General features: G+C 38.9%; 1 protein-coding gene across 1 annotated transcript in view; it reads right to left on the reverse strand.

Annotated features, from left to right (window-relative positions):
* CSMD1 (CUB and Sushi multiple domains 1) overlaps positions 1–20,719 on the reverse strand; it is a 1,681,733-nt gene that overhangs the window by 1,049,585 nt on the left and 611,429 nt on the right. Inside the window, exon 7 of the mRNA XM_088021297.1 lies at positions 392–586. Coding sequence (XP_087877423.1) covers positions 392–586 — 195 coding nt within the window. The remainder of the gene's footprint in view (positions 1–391; positions 587–20,719) is intronic.

Below are 20,719 nucleotides of genomic sequence, written 5' to 3' on the forward strand. Positions count from 1 at the left end.
TTTTGTGTGTGTGTGTTTGTTATTTTTAATGAGAAAAAAAGATAAAAAAAAAAGAAGCCATCAAATCAAGAACATAAATGTGCATAGTAAATCCCAGAACGCTAGGAGAGCAAGTGATAACATTATGCAGAAGGCCATAGAAGTCGAGAAACTGAAGGAAGAAAAATGTGGGTATTTAAGGAACACATCTAAGTTTGTTATTGGATTTACAGGGTCCAGTCATGGCTCCTTGGGCCACATGGAACATGACTTCTAGCAACAGAATAAACTGACGTGGCAAGACCCAGCAGGATGTGAATTCTTTTCATGTAGGGGAAACTTTTATACCATCAGTACCAAAGCCACATATTTACTCTGAGTTCATAACACCCTCTGGTCATCTGGTACTCACCCCTGCAAAACGGAGCCGGGAAGTCCCACAAAGCACCATTCCCAGGGCTGACGATGCAGGTCAGAATTGCATGGCCTTCCAAGATATAGCCAGAGAGACAGCTATACCTGATCTTGTCCCCGATATTGAACCTTGTTCCATGGAGAACTCCTTTCAGTATTTCCCCAGGATTTCCACATGTGTGGCTAGGTAAAACTATTGAAAGAAAAAAAAAAAAGTTAAAGATAGTTCTATTGAGATACACTTCTATCACAAAACATGCACTGCATTTGAACTATTCAGATTAGCAAACCTAGCACAAACACATTTTCATTTTGCCTGAAAAAAATAGAGAAAATGTATTCATGTTTTAGAATATCTACCATTTAACCATGTTTAAAGATCCTTTTAAAAGTATAAATAAATGCAACTTGAGAAGAGGAAAAAATACAATTCTGCTTAGACTCTGTGTTCTAGGTGATACGTAGATTATTTTTCTAATTATGAGATTCCACAGTCTCCCAGCGTTAGCAGCCAAGTAACACAGTAGGACTATGGGCATCTGAAAAAGTGGAATCAGAAATACAGCAGGAATGAATGCCATGCTGATCCTATTCCTTCAAGACCAACACTGCCAAACACACATCGCTAATCAATGTTTAATCAATGTTTGTTGGACAAACAACTGAATTACATAATAAATTGAAGATCTCATTAATCTATCAGACTTAAAAAAAAACGCACCACTATTATATTCCAAATTGGTTGTCTTCACACATTTATAGTGTCTGGTTCACAAGGAAGTTTTACCTATTAGTTTTGACAAAGCAAGTTGGTAAGAAAGCCTTGATTCTGTTCTGGACCTGCTCACTTTTTAAAGATTGATTGATTTGATAGAGAGAGACAGCAAGAGAGGGAACAAGCAGGGGGAGTGGGAGAAGGAGAAACAGGCTTCCCACTGAGCAGGGAGCCTGATGTGGGGCTCAGTCCCAGTACCCCGGGATCATGACCAGAGCCAAAAGGTAGACACTTAACAACTGAGCCACCCAGGCACCCCTGGACCTGCTCACTTTTTATGTTGAGAGCATTCTCTGCCTAATCCAACTGCCTTGAAACCTAATCAACAGGATGACATTTCATACTCAGAACATAATTTTGAAATTCGTTGATTCACCATTAGGTTAAATGGATCAAGTTGAAGATTGTTGGTTACTGTCCACATTTTTCTGGTTTAAATTTAGCATATGATCAGTAAGTCAGAGTTATCATGAAGTAGTGAAATAAACCAAGGAGACTGTCACTTAAAAAATAAATGATTTCAGGAGTGCCTGGGTGGCTCAGTCAGTTAAGCATCTGCCTTGGGCTCAGGTCATGATCTCAGGGTCCTGGGATCCAGCCCCACGTCTGGCTCCCTGCTCGGTGGGGAGTCTGCTTCTCTCTCTCACTCTGTCCCTCCCTCTGTTTGTGCTCTCTCTCACTCACTCTCTCTCTCAAATAAATATTTTAAAAAATGATTTTCAGAAAAGCATTTCCAATAAAGTATTTTATACCTGTATCTTTTTTTTTTCTTTTTAACATGGACCTGGGAGTGGATTTTGATATATACGTATAAAGGAATGTGAAATATTGTTTTGTTTGTAAACTAAGAAATAAAACTTTCCCAATAAATGGGAAGGGAATTTCAGTGATTTCTAAAATGATTTTTATTACAAAACTACTTCAATAGGGACAAACTAATGTAGAAACACTTAGAAAACAAATATTACAACTTAGATACGTTATATTGACATGTTTATGAAATCACTGCTTACATAGTCAAAGTGTGCTCAGTTCTAGATTAAAAAAACAAAAGAAAACAAAAAACAGTTCATGAAACCAGCCTGCAAAATGCTGTTAGTTTAGACAACACAATAGAAAATAATTCACTATAAATCACAATCTTGTCTTTTATAAAAAATCTCTAATTCCACATTCACTATCACTAAAGCAATAGTGTTCACTGTTTTTTAAAATGTTGTTTAAAAACACTGTTTGTCATTTTACTGTCTCTGGCTCTTCTAAGGTAGAACGTTTCAGTTCCATCTTGGAGGAGCACTTCAGTGGATGACCTAGGACCCCTGCCAACCAGCAGGAAGTGGGGATCTGATAGCCAGACACAGGGAAGGCAGGGGCTGAATTTCTACCAACAATGGGAAAAGAGAGATGAGGGTGGGTGAAATATGTACATATGAATGCTTTTGGTGTTTTCCTTCCTGGTCCAAGAATATTTAGAATTCACAAATCCTTCCTTGACTTTTTTAAGGACCTTTATTATTTGCATTAAGTGGTACAAAGACATCTTGTTAGAAGGTACATAAATTCACTTTAGAATGTATCCAGATAAATTGTTTCCCCAAAGACAAGAGTTATCCATGTAAATCTATCAAAAACTTTAAAACCTGTGACCGAAAGCCACAACACGTGACAGCTTTCAGAACTGGAAAAACCCCATAAGCCATTCTCAAAGCTGAATGTGGCCAATACAAATTTTCTATCCACTTATCTATTGAAAATAGCAAGAAATCATTTTTAATGATTAGCTTTAGCACAGATAGCATAATTGTCTTTTGTATAGAAAGACCAGAGTAACAAAAATACAATATGAAAGATTTCACACAATGTTGCCGCTGCATGGGCAAACATCATTCTGTCTATTTAATACCTATTTACTACACTGAAAGAAAAGTGAAGGAGATGTCACAGGTCAAACTTGGCTGTGCAATCATATTGCTAGGAAGTGTGGAATTGCATGGACTTCAAAATATTTAAGGGGAAAAAAAAAAGAAAAATCATTCCTGAAAACAAGGATCTCCCAAAGTGGGCCTCTGAAAAGAAAACATCCATGCCTTAAAACTTTTAAGAGAGTTGATGCAGTATTTGGAAACAAAAATTTGGCATCCAGAAAGAAAAACAATTTTGTCATTCTGGATTATCAAGCTAGGAGAGCAATCTGCAATATAGACTTTCAAAGTGCTTAACCCCCACAGGAAAAAAAAAAAAAAAAAAAAGAGTAAATGGAAGGTGTACCTGTGCCTACAATGAACATCATAGCTCAAATGGTGTAGATGATGTAAAGGATCTTTTTGAGGTGCAGCTTCAGATTTCCAGGGAGACGGTGGCTGTTAGTGCCAATCATGCCTATTAAAGCCATGGGTGGAGATGAGCATCTCTGTGTCTGGGCCGCACCAGGCTCCCCTACTTCTGTAAACTGTTCCCTGGCACCTTAGACTAGTATAAAGATCTCCTTTTTTGTTCTTTTCCACAGAGTTTGTCTTTATTTTAACATCTTGACAATTGCACTCAAATTTGTAAAATGTTCACTCAACAGTTATTATTTGCATGGCTTTGTTTTCAACTGACAATAAAACAGAATGGAAAGAGAAGCAGATTTAAGACTCTTCTTTTGCTCTTATTAGCTCAGTGAATCTACTAAAAATGTGTCTTCATAAGTATTTATGCCATAGGGTACAGTGTGAAGATTGAAATGAGACAATGCAAGTTTCAAACTACCCTCTCTGTGTGACTCTGTCATTGGACTAGTGTTGCAACCACTAGCCCCCAAAGTGAATCTTGAATTGGTCTTCCATCTCTGTGTACATATCGTCTAGAATAATGTCTAGCTCTCAGCAGGAACTCGCTAAATGTATATTTGCTCGACGAACTGGTAAATATGAGTATTTATATAAAGTATCTCATGTATCCTTCTAGATAATGCACCAGACTCACATAGTCTATAGCTTGACGAGAACAGAAAAAAAGCTAATGAGTGTTCAAGAACCAACAGAATAAAGTGACATTTTAGAAACAATGAATCAGCAACAAATTGTCACTTTAAGCCACTTTTTACCGCATTTATATAAACATGTAAATAAGACTCGGAGGGTTAAAATGAATTACCATTTTTTTTAAGGCAAAATAACTTAGCAAATGGGAAAAAAGTGATAAACACTAACTTTTAAAGTTTCAAGTCACTGGTTGGTAGGACGAGTTATAAATTTATGATTTGGGAATGAGTATTTTTGTTGTCATTCAACTTGATTTTAGAAAAAAACAACAAAATTTTAATGTGAACAATGCCAGTGAGGAAATAGAAATAACTAAGGATGAATGAAAAGATTCACTTTCAGTTGCAAACAACAAAATAGCAAAAATGCACACATTATAAAAGCATTATTAAATTCATTTAACCATTATCAAAATACCCTAAATTGTTAAAAAATGGATGAAAATAGTAATAGGTCTATGCAAAGATTTAAGACAAAGACATGTAAAACTTGCCAACACACAAAAATCCAGGGGCTGGGAAAGACTAATTTAACATAAACTCAATCCGAATGGCATCTCTGCGAATTTCATTTTAACTAATTTTTTACCCAGTTTCCCTGAAGATAGTGAATGTCCCTTTGTGTCTCCCATGGTAATGAGTACACATTAAGTATTTAGTAAATACTTATTGAATTGACTTGAACTCTAATTTTAATTCCCTTAAATCCTTCCTTGAAGTAATTTGCACTCTTTCCCATGGATGCTTTAAGAAAGAAATTCTTATTTGGGTAATGGGAATTTAGCACCCAATGCATACATTTGGTAATGAGAAAGCATTTCTTGAAAGGAGCTCTGGGCACAGTTCTTCCTTCTCAAGGCAGGTCTCATTCCACCAGACCGCATGAAGCCAAGTTTGTACACCAAGGGCTTGAAACACAGGCTGCCATTCTAATTACACTCACGGAAATTCCCTCCATAACGCATTTGATTTGGCAAGTGCATGTGGTCACAACTCAGGGACTTCATTAGGCTTTCACAGCAACCTTTACCACAACTGTTTAAGTGATGAAATGGATGTCACATCAACTCCTTTTCCAGGAGAAAAACAAAAACACAATGCTGAAATACAATACAGCATTCATATTCATTATGAACGGGACAAAAGGCTGGTGAACAGAATTTTGAAATTCATCAGCGGAGAGGTAGCATTTTTCACAGCTTGTGCACAATCAATGAAATGCCCCTGGGTGCAATCATTGGGAAACCGGGTCCCAGAGGGTGTATGTCAGACAATTAGTTTACACTTTGCCTTTCCAGGAGTCTCCCTGCAGCTTAAGGAAATAAAACTTCAAATACCACATGACATACAACACTTGAAATGTAAACTAAGATGAGATGTGGGTGTCCATGGACTGTTTGCTCTGTGCCCCCTCTCACAGCCTTGGGGAAGGATTAGAAAAATAGGGACATCTAATTTTCAGTAACACTTTAAAAATTGGATTTTCAAATCTTGACACCTGATGTCTATTCTCAGTACGGACCCTCTAAATCGTGGACGGTTGCTAAAGCAAGAGGAGGGAGAGAGGGTAGTGGCATGAGAAAGACCACAAGGATTGCTTAGGAGACAGCAATAACCTAATGCCTCCTTTTCCAGAGTTATTTTCTTCATGGTGGAGGAAGAGTGAGGGAGAAATGCTGCATGAATACTATTACTTTGTGAAAAATGACAGGACCTCTAGGAGTGAATTAAAAGACAATGTGAGTTTTATGTATATTTCAAGGTGGGAAGTAGTAAGATTTGGCCAGATTAGAAAGGAAAGGTCATCTCTAAGGGAAACAGTTTTAACAAGTGAATACACAGCAAGGGGAGTATATTGCATGGTGGGTTATGGTAAGGAGATGGGCTATCAGACAGACTTGTGTTTCTGCTTCAGAAATGGACTGTAATAGGGGGCCTGGGTGGCTCAGTTGGTTAAGCGACTGCCTTCGGCTCAGGTCATGATCCAGGAGTCCCTGGATCGAGCCCCACATCAGGCTCCCTGCTCGGCAGAGAGTCTGCTTCTCCCTCTGACCCTCCCCCCTCTCATGTGCTCTCTCTCTCTCTCTCATTCTCTCTGTCTCAAATAAATTAAAAAAAAAAAAATCTTAAAAAAAAAAAAGAAATGGACTGTAATATTAGGCAAATGACTTAAATCTCAGTTTCTGTGTCTTGAAAGGGGGGATGGCAAGTAAAACTTATGGATGGGTGTGTGTGAAACATAAATGAAATAACGCAGATTGAACAGTAAACAGGAGGTCTGAAACAGAAGGAGGGACCAATATACATTCACAATTCTTATTTACCCCAGTTCTAAAGCACCATGGAAGTTTTAGGGAAATAATAGAAATTTACAATTATACAGTGCTTCTAATATATCCCAACTTCAGAAACAATAAAGCTAGAAAAAGTCAATGGGAGCAAATATTATCATTAAAATGGGAAACCAAGGAGGAAGACATCCCAGTTCTATTTTTAGTTATATTAATTCTACTTTACTATTCCTGCTTTATTATAATAACAGTAATGCTTATACAGCACATACTATGAGCTAGACACGTCTTTAAGTGGTTTATATATATTAACAGTATGTATGAAATGAGTACTATTATTATCCTATTTTTATAGGATAATAATAAAGAAGGAAATGAAGGAAGATACTGTGGCACAGAAAAGTAATTTCTCCATGACCACACAGCTGGAAGTACTGGTGGTAGAATTTGCACATGATGGATCCAAAAGTTCTACTCTTCACCACTACAATAAACCTTCTTATGAACATGTCAACATCAAAAGAAATAATAAATTGTCTTCAAATCTATAGTGTTCTCAATGGAGCTTTGCTTGATATAATAATGTGGGTTATTATATCACTTAACTTTGTGCATTGGATCCTTTGATGGTCTTCCTTTTTTTTTTTTTTTTTTTAAGTAGGCTCACATCCACCATGGATCCACCCAACACGAGGCTTGAACTCATGACGCCAGGATCAAGACCTGAACTGAAATCAAGAGTTGGATGCTCAACCAAATGAGTCATCCAGGCACCCCTCATGGTCTTCTATTTTCAAGTCAAAGGCAGATGTTGTCTAAATTTTTCTAATCTGGAGCTGCAGCAACTGGTCCTTTGCCATCCCAAACAACACAGGCATTAATCCAGGTATAAATTACTGTAAAATTAGTACAAAAAGAGTTATATAAAAAATGAAGAGTTACCTATTGAGGAGGAAGCAGCAAGCTTAGGAAGAATTTATAGATGGTGACCCAGCACAAGAGAATGCGTAAATATGACCATGATGGCCAACGATGCAAAAAGATAATTTTTGTTCTGAACATACTATGCTCTTTGATTTAAAACCTGTGGATTGTGTCCATGGGCATACTCTAGCGTCAACAAGAAAAGAAGGACCAGAAAAGTCGCTAAGTTTCTTCTGACTGGGGAAGTAAGTGTGGAAGGAGCTGAAGGAAAAGAGGTTGGGAGCCCACCGTTAAATCCTCTGGAATACCCCAAATTAAGGAGTGGGACAATCATTCAACTCAACAGAAAAATGCCCAAAATTTAAGGGTAAGACCAGAGAGCCCAGGAGTCAATCTGGGAAACAATCACAGACACACGGATGCCTGATAATATCAAAGGTTGAAAATTCATAAGTGATTGACATACAAAAAGAGCATAGCAATAAGGAACAACACAAGATGTACTTTTCAATTGTCATGGAATCCTCAAAAAGGAAATGACATGTACATTAATTTTATCAGGTCCATTTGCATATACTCCCGCCACACAGATTATAGACATGGTCATTAACTTAAAAATCATTTTTATGACAATTTTTCTTTCTTCCTCTCTAAAGTGAAGTTTATATTCAACAAATGGATGTTCAGTTGATTACAAATGTCTCAATATTTATGTAAAGATAAGGTGAAGTAGTCCTAATATCTGCAAAGGAAATTTAAACAAATATGACCACAAGTCCTCATACACATTCCTTTAATGAGAGCAAGGTAACTAGCAACAACTCAAAACCTGCTCAGAATGACCTTTGCCTCATTCCAAATACCACTCTGCTGGCTAGCACATGATATTCATGCAACGAGGGTAACATGTCCATTCCAGAGATTAATATCACACTAAATACCATGAGGGGTGGTTAACAAATTCGATTAAATCAATTCTTTTTTTTTCTTCTTTTTTTAAAATTTTTTATTGTTATGTTAATCACCATATATTAGATCATTAGTTTTTGATGTAGTGTTCCATGATTCATTGTTTGTTCATAACACCCAGTGCTCCATGCAGAATGTGCCCTCTTTAATACCCATCACCAGGCTAACCCATCCCCCTACCCTCCTCCCCTCTAGAACCCTCAGTTTGTTTTTCAGAGTCCATCATCTCTCATGGTTCCTCTCCCCCTCTGACTTACTCCCCTTCATTCTTCCTCTCCTGTTAATCAATTCTAGGAAACACCTACAAACTCTTTCTCAGTCATGGCTCATTTGGTAATTCAAATAAAGAAGGATTAAAAACTGACTAGAACACTTCCTCTTTTGGCTAAGTTGGAGCATCAAGGGTTGGATTTACCTTCCTGCCTTAGTCAAGTTAAAGAAAAAAAAGTCTAAATTTATGAAAAAAAAAAAAAAAAACAGCCCTCAAAGCACTGGACATTACGCAGTGCTGGAACATGATCCCTGAGAGATGGGAAATAAATGAGAGTCCCTACCATTTCTCTGGCTTTGTTGCATGGAGACACTTGCATGCTCAGGCACAGGGCATGGAAACCCAGGCTGACCCAGCAGTCTTCCTGAATAAGGACACAGAGACAAGAATGTGGGCGGGTCAAGGAAGCTAAAAATCACAGGCAGAAGGAAGCCCCCAGAGACTGGCCGAGGACCCTGTTGCATTCCAGGTGAGTACTGATCCATGTATGTAAGGACAATTACCCAAGGCTAGTGAAAGAATGATCAAAAATCACAGGTAATAGTGCCCAGAATGCTCACGGAGCTGAGAAGACTGCCTGTCCCCAGCAGTCAGAGCAGAAATCTTCATCACTCACTGGGCAGAGAATAGAGTACTGAGAAACCTCAGGGGTGGGAGAAGAAAATCACTCTAGAGTAAGTGCTGCCTACGTCACTTCTTAGAAATCTTACAAGCACAAGATCAGAGTAGGGTGAGGCTAGCGAGGTGCCTAGCACTCCCTCTCTGGGTCACATAACCAGGCCCACCACCTACATAGACGGTAGGTGAGTGACCATCTACTTAAAATGGTCACCCCAGACTCTCAACTTCCCTCACCCTTCATCCAGTCTTCAAAAGCAATCCCTGTAAGGACAGACAGTACAAGAAATTGAACCACATCCAAAAAAGAAAACTCAAGAAAACTTTGGGGAATACAAAAATATCCCACACCCACCAAAGTAAGATTCCCCAGGTCTGGCGTCCAGTCAAGAATTACTAAGCTTGCAAAAAAGCAAGAAAATACAATCCATAATGAAGGGGGGAAAAAAAAAAAAACTTAGCCAGAAGTGACACAGGTGGTTCAATTAGTAGGTGACATTAAAATAGGTATAATAATTGTACACCATGTGCTCAAGCAAGTAAAGATTGGATATGTTAACTAAACATAGGAAAGCAAAACAGGTAGAGATGGTGAGACTGAAGAATAAAATCAATGTCCAAAGTCAAGCTGACTTTAAGAAACACACTTGAAATATAAAGACACAAATAGAAGCAAAATGATGGTAAGCATAACCAAAAGAACAGTAACATTCAGCAAAAGCACACTCAAGTTGCTATGTTAATAGCACACACAACAGTTTTAATGCAAAGAATCTTACCAGGAATGAAGAAGCTTATTTTATGATGATAAAAGAGTGAACACAGCAGTCCTAAACATGTATGCGCTTAATAACAAAGTTCCAAAGCACATGATGTAAATACTGGTAGAACTGCAGGAAAAAGAATGTATTAAACAAAATTACAGCTGGAGATTTCCACATGAGCCTTGTAATTGAATGAGCAAGTGTACAGAAAATCAGTCAGGATATAGCAGGCTTGCACAGCCCTTGCAATCACCTTCTAATTAATTCTTCAACAAGAAGTCACAAGGGATATTTGAAAATATTTGAGCAGGTAGAAAATGGTAAAATGGCACATTGCAGTTGTGGGATGCATCAAAAACTATGCTTAGATGGAAATTTATAGCATGCAGCATTTATAATCTAAAAGAAGAAAGATCTTAAACAAATCTCTTAGGCCTCCATCAAGAGTAACTGGAGAAGAGAAAGCCAATTAACTCAAACAAATAAACATTGAAGACAAAAATACCATAACACTATTAAAAGATAATGTCAATATATTTCACACCCCCCACCTCCAAGAAGTCCTCATTGCGTTCCAAGTTGTGATTAGTGATGAGGCTGCAGTGTGAAGATGCCACAAATCCCGCTCCGGAGGTGGCTTGCAATCTGGGAGGTAGTGCGTGAGTACCCAAGTCCATATAGCACAGTGTCCTCAGAACCCACGCAGAATCTTGTACAAAGTCCCATGAGAGGAAGACGTTGTGAAGCTCTGAACAAGGAAAGGTCTCTATGTCTCTATGTCAAGCAGACCTCTAGAAAAGCCAAACATGAGCCTGGAGACAGGAAATGCTTTATATGCTATCGTTAATCCTCTCAACTATCCAAAACAGGCATCATTCCAACTGTATCTGCAAAGAAGGTGAGACCAGAGAGGTTGAGGAACTTGGCTGAGGGAAGACAGGTGAGCCCACACTTCTGTGAACCCTAGGATATTATCATGTCACAATAGTGTTGAAGTAATTGAGAAGCTTTTAAGAAAAAAAAAATAATAATGTTAGAAATCATGTGGGGATAGTTTAATACAACAAAAAACAAAAACAAAACAAAACAAAAGCTGAAGAACCAAGAAGTGGGTTCTTACTCTCTCTAACCCACTGTCTGTCTCCCTCTGTGGCATCCCATTTTCTTTTCCATCTTAATAGTAAAAACACAGCAAGAAGTAGGATGACTCATCCAGTGTAAAAGTTTAAGATGTTGCACAAAAGCCAGTATTTCAAATGCATGGAAGTTCTTTTGTCTTTCTCAATGCTTCTTCCTGCAAATTGAAAAATGTAAATACCAAGGGGAAATCTGACTGAGCATCCTAGAAAATTAATGCAAAGTTTAAAGATTAAACTGAATGTGGTACTCATTTACCATTTCCTTAGCACACTCTTTAAAACAAGCTACAGAAACACCCACTCATTTTGTTGATTTGTTCTACTGATGTTTTGGTTTCTATTTCATTGATTTCTGCTCTGATCTTTATTATTTCTCTTTGCCTGCTGTGTTTAGCAGCAATGTCCAAAATAACCAAACTATGGAAAGAGCCAAGATGTCCATCGACAGATGAATGGATAAAGAAGATGTGGTATATATACACAATGGAATATTATGTAGCCATCAAAACCCCCCCACAAAATCTTACCATTTGCAGCAAAGTGGATGGAACTAGAGGGTATTATGATGAGCGAAATAAGTCAATCAGAGAAAGACATGTATCATATGACCTCACTGATACGAGGAATTCTTAATCTCAGGAAACAAACTGAGTGTTGCTGGAGTGGTGGGGGTTGGGAGGGATGGGGTGGCTGGGTATAGACATTGGGGAGGTATGTGCTATGGTGAGTGCTGTGAATTGTGTAAGACTGTTGAATCATGGATCGGTACCTCTGAAAAAATACATTATATGTTAAAAAAAAAAAGAAGATAGTAGGAAGGGAAAAATGAAGGGGAGGGAATCGGAGGGGGAGATGAACCCTGAGAGACGATGGACTCTGCGAAACAAACTGAGGGTTCTAGAGGGGAGGGGGGAGGGGCTAGCCTGGTGATGGGTATTAAAGAGGGCACGTTCTGCATGGAGCACTGGGTGTTCTACGCAAACAATTAACCATGAAACACTACATCAAAAACTAATGATGTAACATATGGTGATTAACATAATAAAATTTTAAAAAAAAGGAACACTCACTCAACTTTCTTATATTCCAAACTCTACGGTTTTTGACTATAAGAGAGGCTCAGCTTGATATAATTACAGAGCCATATTCTGAGCCCAGGGTCTCTTCCAGATGGGGAAGAGAGTTGCCAGGGATCAGGCAGCTTCCTTTTCACTGTGATTCTACCACTGATGAGCGGAGTCACTGGAAGCATAACTTAATCTTGGCCTCATCTGTTTCTCCAGTGAAGTGATCAAAGCTACAGCCCCATTCCCTGGGAGCGATGCTTGTCACAGAGCTTTGGGAGCAGGCTCACCTGGAAGGGCTTTGCAGGATACACCTCCTGGGGAGGAAAGGAAGCAGGACTGAGCAGAAAAAGGAAATGAACTGCACTGCAGTCATGACAAAGGCCTCAGCCCATCCCGTAGGGAGCCCTGGGGTTGAGCTGGCTCAGTGTTGCCTCAAATTAGAGAGACCAGAGCCTTCCCAGCAGCACAGCCCAGTGTTAGATGTGGGCTGCTCCCTGGACAGGTGTCACCTGAGACAAGGCAGCTCTCTCAAGCTGAGATCGATTCCTGAGGCTGGTCTCAGCCAAGCTCCGTTAGACCCCCATGAAGGTCTAACTATTCTTTCCTTCCTTCCTTTCCTTTTTTTTTTTTTTTTTTCCATCATGGGATCTGGGACTAGCCATGTTTAACACCGAGTGTTAAGGTGTTTTTTACTTCTAGCATTTTACCTGAACTACCTTTAGGTTTACAAGAAGAGCTGCTACAGAAATCTTTCAGGTATTGCATGCAGGTAACAAAGAAGGTGGTGGGAAAGGAGGGGAATGTGTTCTTTGTCCAGGTGGTACCCTCATTACTGCCAACCTGGCCTGGAGAGGTGGGGTGGGGCAAGAGAGCTGGGGGCCCAGCTCAGAGGAGTGGAGACTGTGGCCATGCAGCTGTAGCACAAACTAGCTTCAGAACAAACGGGGAAACAGTCTCCTATTTTTTCCAACTTTACTAAAGGAAGATGATCCTTGCAGGACTAGGCAGATGGAAAGATTAGGAGCTATACAGGATATGCACCGATAAAATGTTTCAAGGACACGATAATTTAAGACAGTGCTGCATTAGTGCTAATCAATGGAAAGTGATAACAGCAGGTGGAAGGTAACTGGCTTGGAGCAATCTGACAAGCGCCTGATGCTTGAGTCAAAACGCTGAACTGAACAGGAGGTGAAGAGCCAGCCGAGCCTGAAGGAGAGCAAGCCACTCCGCAGGTGCAGTCAGGGCTCAAACATAAGAGTGTACAACTTTTTCAGAAGGAACCTCAATAATGTGCATGCTATTAGCAGGGACTTAGAAAAATAGCAAGTTACCTGTAGGAAGAAGATTATAGCAGGAATAATGTTAAAGAGATAAACCAGCACTCAAAGCAATAACCGTAAGATCCAAAGACTAAAATAAAACATGACAACACAAGTGACCTATAAAATACAAAGACTGGATCACATACATGAAGGTACTTTCCAGACATTCTAAGAGACAGCTTCCTTCATCAGCCGCTTTCCCTTTCAGGCTCTGGGCATTACTTTATTGCCTTTTTATTTTCTTAAATTAGGACCTTTATGCCTATATGCCTATACTCATGTCCACACACACACATTTCTTATAAATTGCATAGAAATATATACATTTGAGTTATTCAAATCAAATATATTAAATGCCTATTAAAGAAAATGAATGTAATTTAAAATGATGGTTCTATAATTTTATTTAGATAGAAAATTTGGGTTTTATTAATATTCAACTTTAAAATCACTTCTAATTTTAAGTTATTTGTATAGAAAAATAATAAAAATATTCAACAATTTATAAAGCCATGTGGCATTATGTGTTATTTCTAATTAATGAATTCTTGACTGTCAGTCTAACCTGATTTAATTTTTCTTTTATGTGCTGGCAGTTACCTTCTAAAAATAGTTTTAAATTAAAGTTACGGACATAAGCAGTTTCAGCTTACCAGGTGTTAGTATATTACTAATTTATGATTTTCATATTCATTTGAAACTAAAAGCTGTTTTCATGATTGAATTCATATTAATAGCTCAAGCTTTAATAAAAAGAGCATCTTTTGGGAAATGTAAAGCATGTTTCTCTGTCAAGTACTATCTATAGGATAGCATTTATTTAAACTATATATATATATATAACATATATAACGATCTTCAAGTTTTTCTAATTTCTGAACACCTTTGTTCTAAATAATTCCATCATAACAAGGAAACAGTGTGTGGATAAAATTAATATATAATATTAAGGTTGATTCTATTTTGTTTTAAAATCTTTTTGTGTATATACATATATCAACGTAACTATTTAAATGTAATTTTTGGGCTGAGGAGGAGGGGAATGAGCAGTAATTAAATGGTGTGTACAGGGACACAAGGTGCTAGGTCCCTGAATCCCCACAGGATCCTGCGGGGCAGGTAAGAGAGATGAGCAGGTGGGGGGGGGGTGGATCCAGGATGGAGGCTGCTCTCTGACTCAGACCCCATACTTCCTTCTCATCCTAGAAACCTTGTCAACCAGTAGGACTCAGTTCTATAGAGTTGTCCCCTAGAGGAAACTGCCAAGATCCCAGTTAATGATAACCTTTAATCTGGAAACAATTGCACTTTGGGAAATGGGTTCTATGTCCCCACTGACATCAAAGTGGCCCGCCTGCCTCATTATCACTGCTTAGTTGCTATCTGGCATGCGCGCTGTCTCCTGACCATGTACCTTCCATTCTAACCTCCACCCTTGCTGATCTGTGAACTCCCACTGCAGCAGGGAAGACCTCGCCCCACACCCACCATCCACATACTCAATTGTCATTTCCATGGATGTGCACATTGGCTTAAGAACAGTTAACCCAGACCCCAGTGAGCAAAAACAACAAGCAACTTCCCACCCACAGTACACTGCCTTCATAGGCTTCCATTTGACTTTGAACTTGTAGACACTGGTCATTGTCAAAGTCACTTAGCTGAGCACCTTGCACCACCCCTTCTCTCCACCTCTGTGACTTTAACCTTAAATTTATAGCATCTCATTTTTTCTAGTCCACTGTGACAGCCTCTTTGATATTAAATGTCCCTATTCCTGTGAACTTTACCATCATCCATTTTCAGCACAGAAGAAGGGGACTTTTGATGACACAAGTCAGATGTGTGGTACTCCCCTACTGAGTCCACTCCAGGGGCTCCTAGAGCAGTGGAAGAAACCCCAAACTCCGTGCCAGGGACCACAATGCCCAGCAATGACTACACCCTCACTATTTCTCTAACTGTAGCCCCTAAAAGATTCATTGTGCATCAGCCATACAGGCCTTTCTTTACAGTCCTAGATGATGCAAAGCCCCTTCTCTCCTCAGGGCCTTTGCAAATGCTATTACTCTGCTGGGATCTAGACCTTTACAGGATGTTTCCTACTGTTCATGTCTCTGGTCAGCTAACAGCATTCTTCAGAGGCCTCTGCCACTCATTTTACCTAAAATAACTCGATCCCTGCCTCATACTATTTTATATCAGTTATTGGGTTCATTTCTTTCTGGAATCACTGCTATTTTAAATTAGCAGAATGAAAGCAGATGGCTTAGCTCTCCAATTCGCCTTTGTACCACAGCACTGTATAGTGGAGACCTCATAAACTACGTATTGAAGAAACAACTTCATTAAGGAAAGAGAAAATGCATAAATTGGCCTTGGTGGGGGAAATTCTGATTTCCCAAGAAGTGGAACTCAGAGTCTATCAGAAATGCATATTCGAGAGGGTGGAGGAAGATGGCGGAGGAGTAGGAGACCTGGATTTCATCTGATCTCAGGAATTCAGCTGGATACAGATCAAATAATTCTGAACACCTACGAACACAACAGGAGATCGGAGAAAAGAATAGCAAAAACTCTCTGAACAGAAAAGCGACCACTTTCTGGAAGATCTTTTCTGATTTGTTTAGAGTATAATTTCTGGGGACGTTGTTAACCTGTTAGCATTTTATTCTCTCATTCAACTATTCTCTTCTGGACAAAAGGACAAGATGAAAAAAATCACCTCAGCAAAAAGAACAGGAGGTAGTACCAACTGCCAGGGACCTACTCAATACTGACAATAGTACAATGTCAGACCTAGAGTTCAGAATCATGATTTTAAAGATACTACTGGGCTTGAAAAGAACATGGAAGTTATCAGAAAAACCCTTTCTGGAGAAATAAAAGAACTAAAATCTAACCAAGTCGAAATCAAAAAGGCTATTAATGAGGTGCAATCAAAAATGGGAGTGGTAACTGTTAGGATCAATGAGGCAGAAGAGAGAAGCAGTGATATAGAAGACCAAATGATGGAAAATAAAGAAGCTGAGAAAAAGAGAGACAAACAACTACTGGATCACGAGGGCAGATTTCGAGAGATAAGCAATACCATAAGATTAACAACATTAGAATAATTGGGATCCCAGAAGAAGAAGAAAGAGAGAGAGGGGCAGAAGGTATATTGGAACAAATTATAGCAGAGAACTTCCCTAATGTGGGGAAGGAAACAGGCATCAAAATCCAGGAGGCCAAGAGAACCCCCCTGAATATCAATAAAAATAGGTCAACACCCCAACATCTAATAGTAAAACTTAAAAGTCTCAGAGACAAAGAGAAAATCTTGAAAGCAGTTCAGAGATAGGTAACTTACAATGGTAGAAACATTAGATTGGCAGCAGAGCTATCCACAGAGACCTGGCAGGCCAGAAAGGAGGGGCATGATATATTCAGAGCAATAAATGAGAAAAATATGCAGCCAAGAATACTATATCCAGGTAGGCTGTCATTGAAAATAGAAGGAGAGATAAAAAGCTTCTGGGACAAACAAAAAATAAAGGAATTCGCAAACACGAAACCAGCCCTCCAAGAAATATTGAAAGGGGTCCTCTAAGCAAAGAGAGAGCCTAAAAGTAACCTAGACCAGAAAGGAACACAGACAATATACAGTAACGGTCACCTTAAAGGCAATACAATGGCACTAAATTCATATCTTTCAATAGTTACCCTGAATGTAAATGGGCTCAATGCCCCAATCAAAAGACACAGGGTATCACAGTGGATAAAAAAACAAGACCCATCGATATGCTGTCTGCAAGAGATGCATTTTAGAACCAAAGACACCACCAGATTGAAAGTGAGGGGGTGGAAAACCATTTACCATACTAATGGACACCAAAAGAAAGCTGGGGAGGCAATCCTTATATCAGACAAATTAGATTTTAAAACAAAGACTACAATAAGAGATGAGGAAGGGCACTATATCATACTTAAAGGGTCTATTCAACAAGAAGATCTAACAATTGTAAATATCTATGCCCCTAACATGGGAGCAGCCAAATATATAGGGCAATTAATAACAAAGGCAAAGAAACACATTGACAACAATGCTATAATAGCGTGGGACTTTAACACCCCCCTCACTGAATTGGACAAATCATCTAAACAAAAGATCAACAAGGACATAAAGACTTTAAATGACACACTGGACCAAATGGACTTCACAGACATATTCAGAACATTCCATCCCAAAGCAACGGAATACACATTCTTCTCTATTGCCCATGGAACATTCTCCAGAATAGATCACATCCTAGGTCACAAATCAGGTCTCAGCCAGTACCAAGAGATTGGGATCCTTTCCTGCATATTTTCAGACCACAATGCTTTGAAACTGGAACTCAATCACAAGAGGAAAGTGGAAAGAATGCAAATATGTGGACGCCAAAGAGCAACCTACTAAAGAATGAATGGGTCAACCAGGAAATTAAAGAAGAATTAAAAAAATTCATGGAAACCAATGAAAATGAAAATACAACTGTTCAAAATCTTTGGGATGCAGCAAAGGCAGTCCTAAAGAAGAAAGTATATAGCAATGCAAGCCTTTCTCAAGAAACAAGAAAGGTCTCAAATACACAACCTAACCCTACACCTAAAGGAGCTAGAGAAAAATGGGCAAATAAAGCCTAAACCCAGCAGAAGAAGGGAAATAATAAAGATCAGAGCAGAAATCAATGAACTAGAAACCAAAAGAACAGTAGAACAGATCAATGAAACTAGGAGCTGGTTCTGTGAAAGAATTCACAAGATTGATAAACCCCTGGCCAGACTTAGCAAAAAGAAAAATGACTTAAATCAACAAAATCATGAATGAAAGAGGCGAGATCACAACCAACACCAAAGAAATACAAACAATTATAAGAACAGATTATGAGAAATTATATGCCAAAAAACTGGGTAACCTGGAAGAAATGAATGCATTCCTAGAGACGTATCAACTACCAAAACTGAACCAGGAAGAAAGAGAATACATGAACAGACCTATAACCATTAAGGAAATTGAAGCAGTCATCCAAAATCTCCAAACAAACAAAAGCCCAGGGCCAGATGGCTTCCCAGGTGGAATTCTACCAAACATTTAAAGAAGAATTCATACCTATTCTTCTGAAACTGTTCCAAAAAATAGAAATGGAAGGATAACTTCCAAACTCATTTTATGAGCCCAGCATGACCTTGATCCCAAAACCAGACAAAGATCCCACCAAAAAGGAGAATTACAGACCAATATCCTTGATGAACACGGATGCAAAAATTCTCACCAAAATATTAGCTAATAGGATCCAACAGTACATTAAAAGAATTATTCACCATGACCAAGTGGGATTTATCCCTGGGCTGCAAGGTTGGTTCAACATCCGCAAATCAATCAATGTGATACAACACATTAACAAAAGAAAGAACAAGAATCATATGATCCTCTCAATAGATGCAGGAAAAGGATTTGACAACATACAGCATCCTTTCTTGATCAAAACTCTTCAGAGTATGGGGATAGAGGGTTCATACCTCAAGATCATAAAAGCCATCAATGAAAAACCCACAGCAAATATCATTCTCAATGGGGAAAAACTGAGAGCTTTTGCCCTAAGGTCAGGAACGCACAAGGATGTCCACTATCACCACTGCTATTCAACATAATATTAGAAGTCCTAGCCACAGCAATCAGACAACAAAAAGAAATCCAAATTGGCAAAGAAGAAGTCAAACTCTTAATGTTGGCAGATGATATGATACTTTATGGGGAAAACCCAAAAGACTAGACCTCCAAACTCCTAGAACTCATACAGGAATTCAGTCAAGTGGCAGGATATAAAATTGATTCACAGAAATCAGTGGCATTCCTATACACCAGTAACAAGAGAGAGGAAAAAAAAAATTAAGGAGTCGATCCCATTTACAATTTCACCCAAAACCATAAGATACCTAGGAATAAATCTAACCAAAGAGACAAAGAATCTGTACTCTGAAAACTATAAAATACTTATGAAAGAAATTGAGGAAGGCACAAAGAAATGGAAAAATGTTCCATGTTCATGAACTGGAATAACAAATATTGTGAAGATGTCAATGCTACCTAGAGCAATCTACGTATTGAATGCAATCCCCTTCAAAATACCATCATCTTTTTTTCAAAGAAATGGAAAAATAATCCTAAAATTTTATGGAACCAGAAAAGACTCCGAATAGCCAGAGGAATGTTGAAAAAGAAAAGCAAAGCTGGCGGTATCACAATTCGGACTTCAAGCTCTATTACAAAGCTGTCATTGTCAAGACAGAATGGTACTGGCACAAAAACAGACACATAGATCAATGGAACAGAATAGAGAGCCCAGAAATGGACCCTCAAGTCTATGGTCAACTCATCTTTGACAAAGCAGGAAAGAATGTCCAATGGAAACAAGACACTCTCTTCAACAAATTGTGTTGGGAAAATTGGACAGGCCCATGCAAAAGAATGAAACTGGACCATTTCCTTACACCACACACAAAAATAGACACCAAATGGTTGAAAGACCTAGATGTGAGACAGGAGTCCATCAAAATCCTAAAGGAGAACACAGGCAGCAACCTCTTCGACCTCAGCCTCAGCAACTTCTTCCTAGAAACATTGCCAAAGGCAAGGGAAGCAAGGGCAAAAATGAACTATTAGGACTTCATCAAGATAAAAAGCTTTTGCATAGCAAAAGAAACAGTCAACCAAATTAAAAGATAACCAACTGAATGGGAGAAGATATTTGCAAATGACATATCAGATAAAGGGCTAGTATCCAAAATCTATAAAGAGCATCTCACACTTAACACCCAAAGAATAATTCAATCAAGAAATGGGCAGAAGAGGAACAGGGAGCAAGATGGCGGAGGAGTAGGAGATTTGGATTTCATCTGGTCTCAGGAATTCAGCTGAATAGGAATCAAACCATTCTGAACACCTACAAACTGAACAGGAGATCGAAGAAAAGAATAGATAGAGGTATGAACCTTCTATCCCCATACTCTGAACAGAAAAGCGACCACTTTCTGGAAGGTGGGACGTGCGGAGAAGTGAATCCGAAGCGATATTCAGGAGGCTAGATGGCGGGGGAGGGGGCCTCCGTCGGCCGCTTCTGGCAAGTGATAGAG

This window comes from Eumetopias jubatus, unplaced genomic scaffold (genome assembly GCF_037043125.1).
Source record: "Eumetopias jubatus isolate StellerSeaLion01/CBP00866 unplaced genomic scaffold, mEumJub1_p1.0 scaffold_2, whole genome shotgun sequence".
Classification (NCBI taxonomy): Eukaryota; Metazoa; Chordata; class Mammalia; order Carnivora; family Otariidae; genus Eumetopias; species Eumetopias jubatus.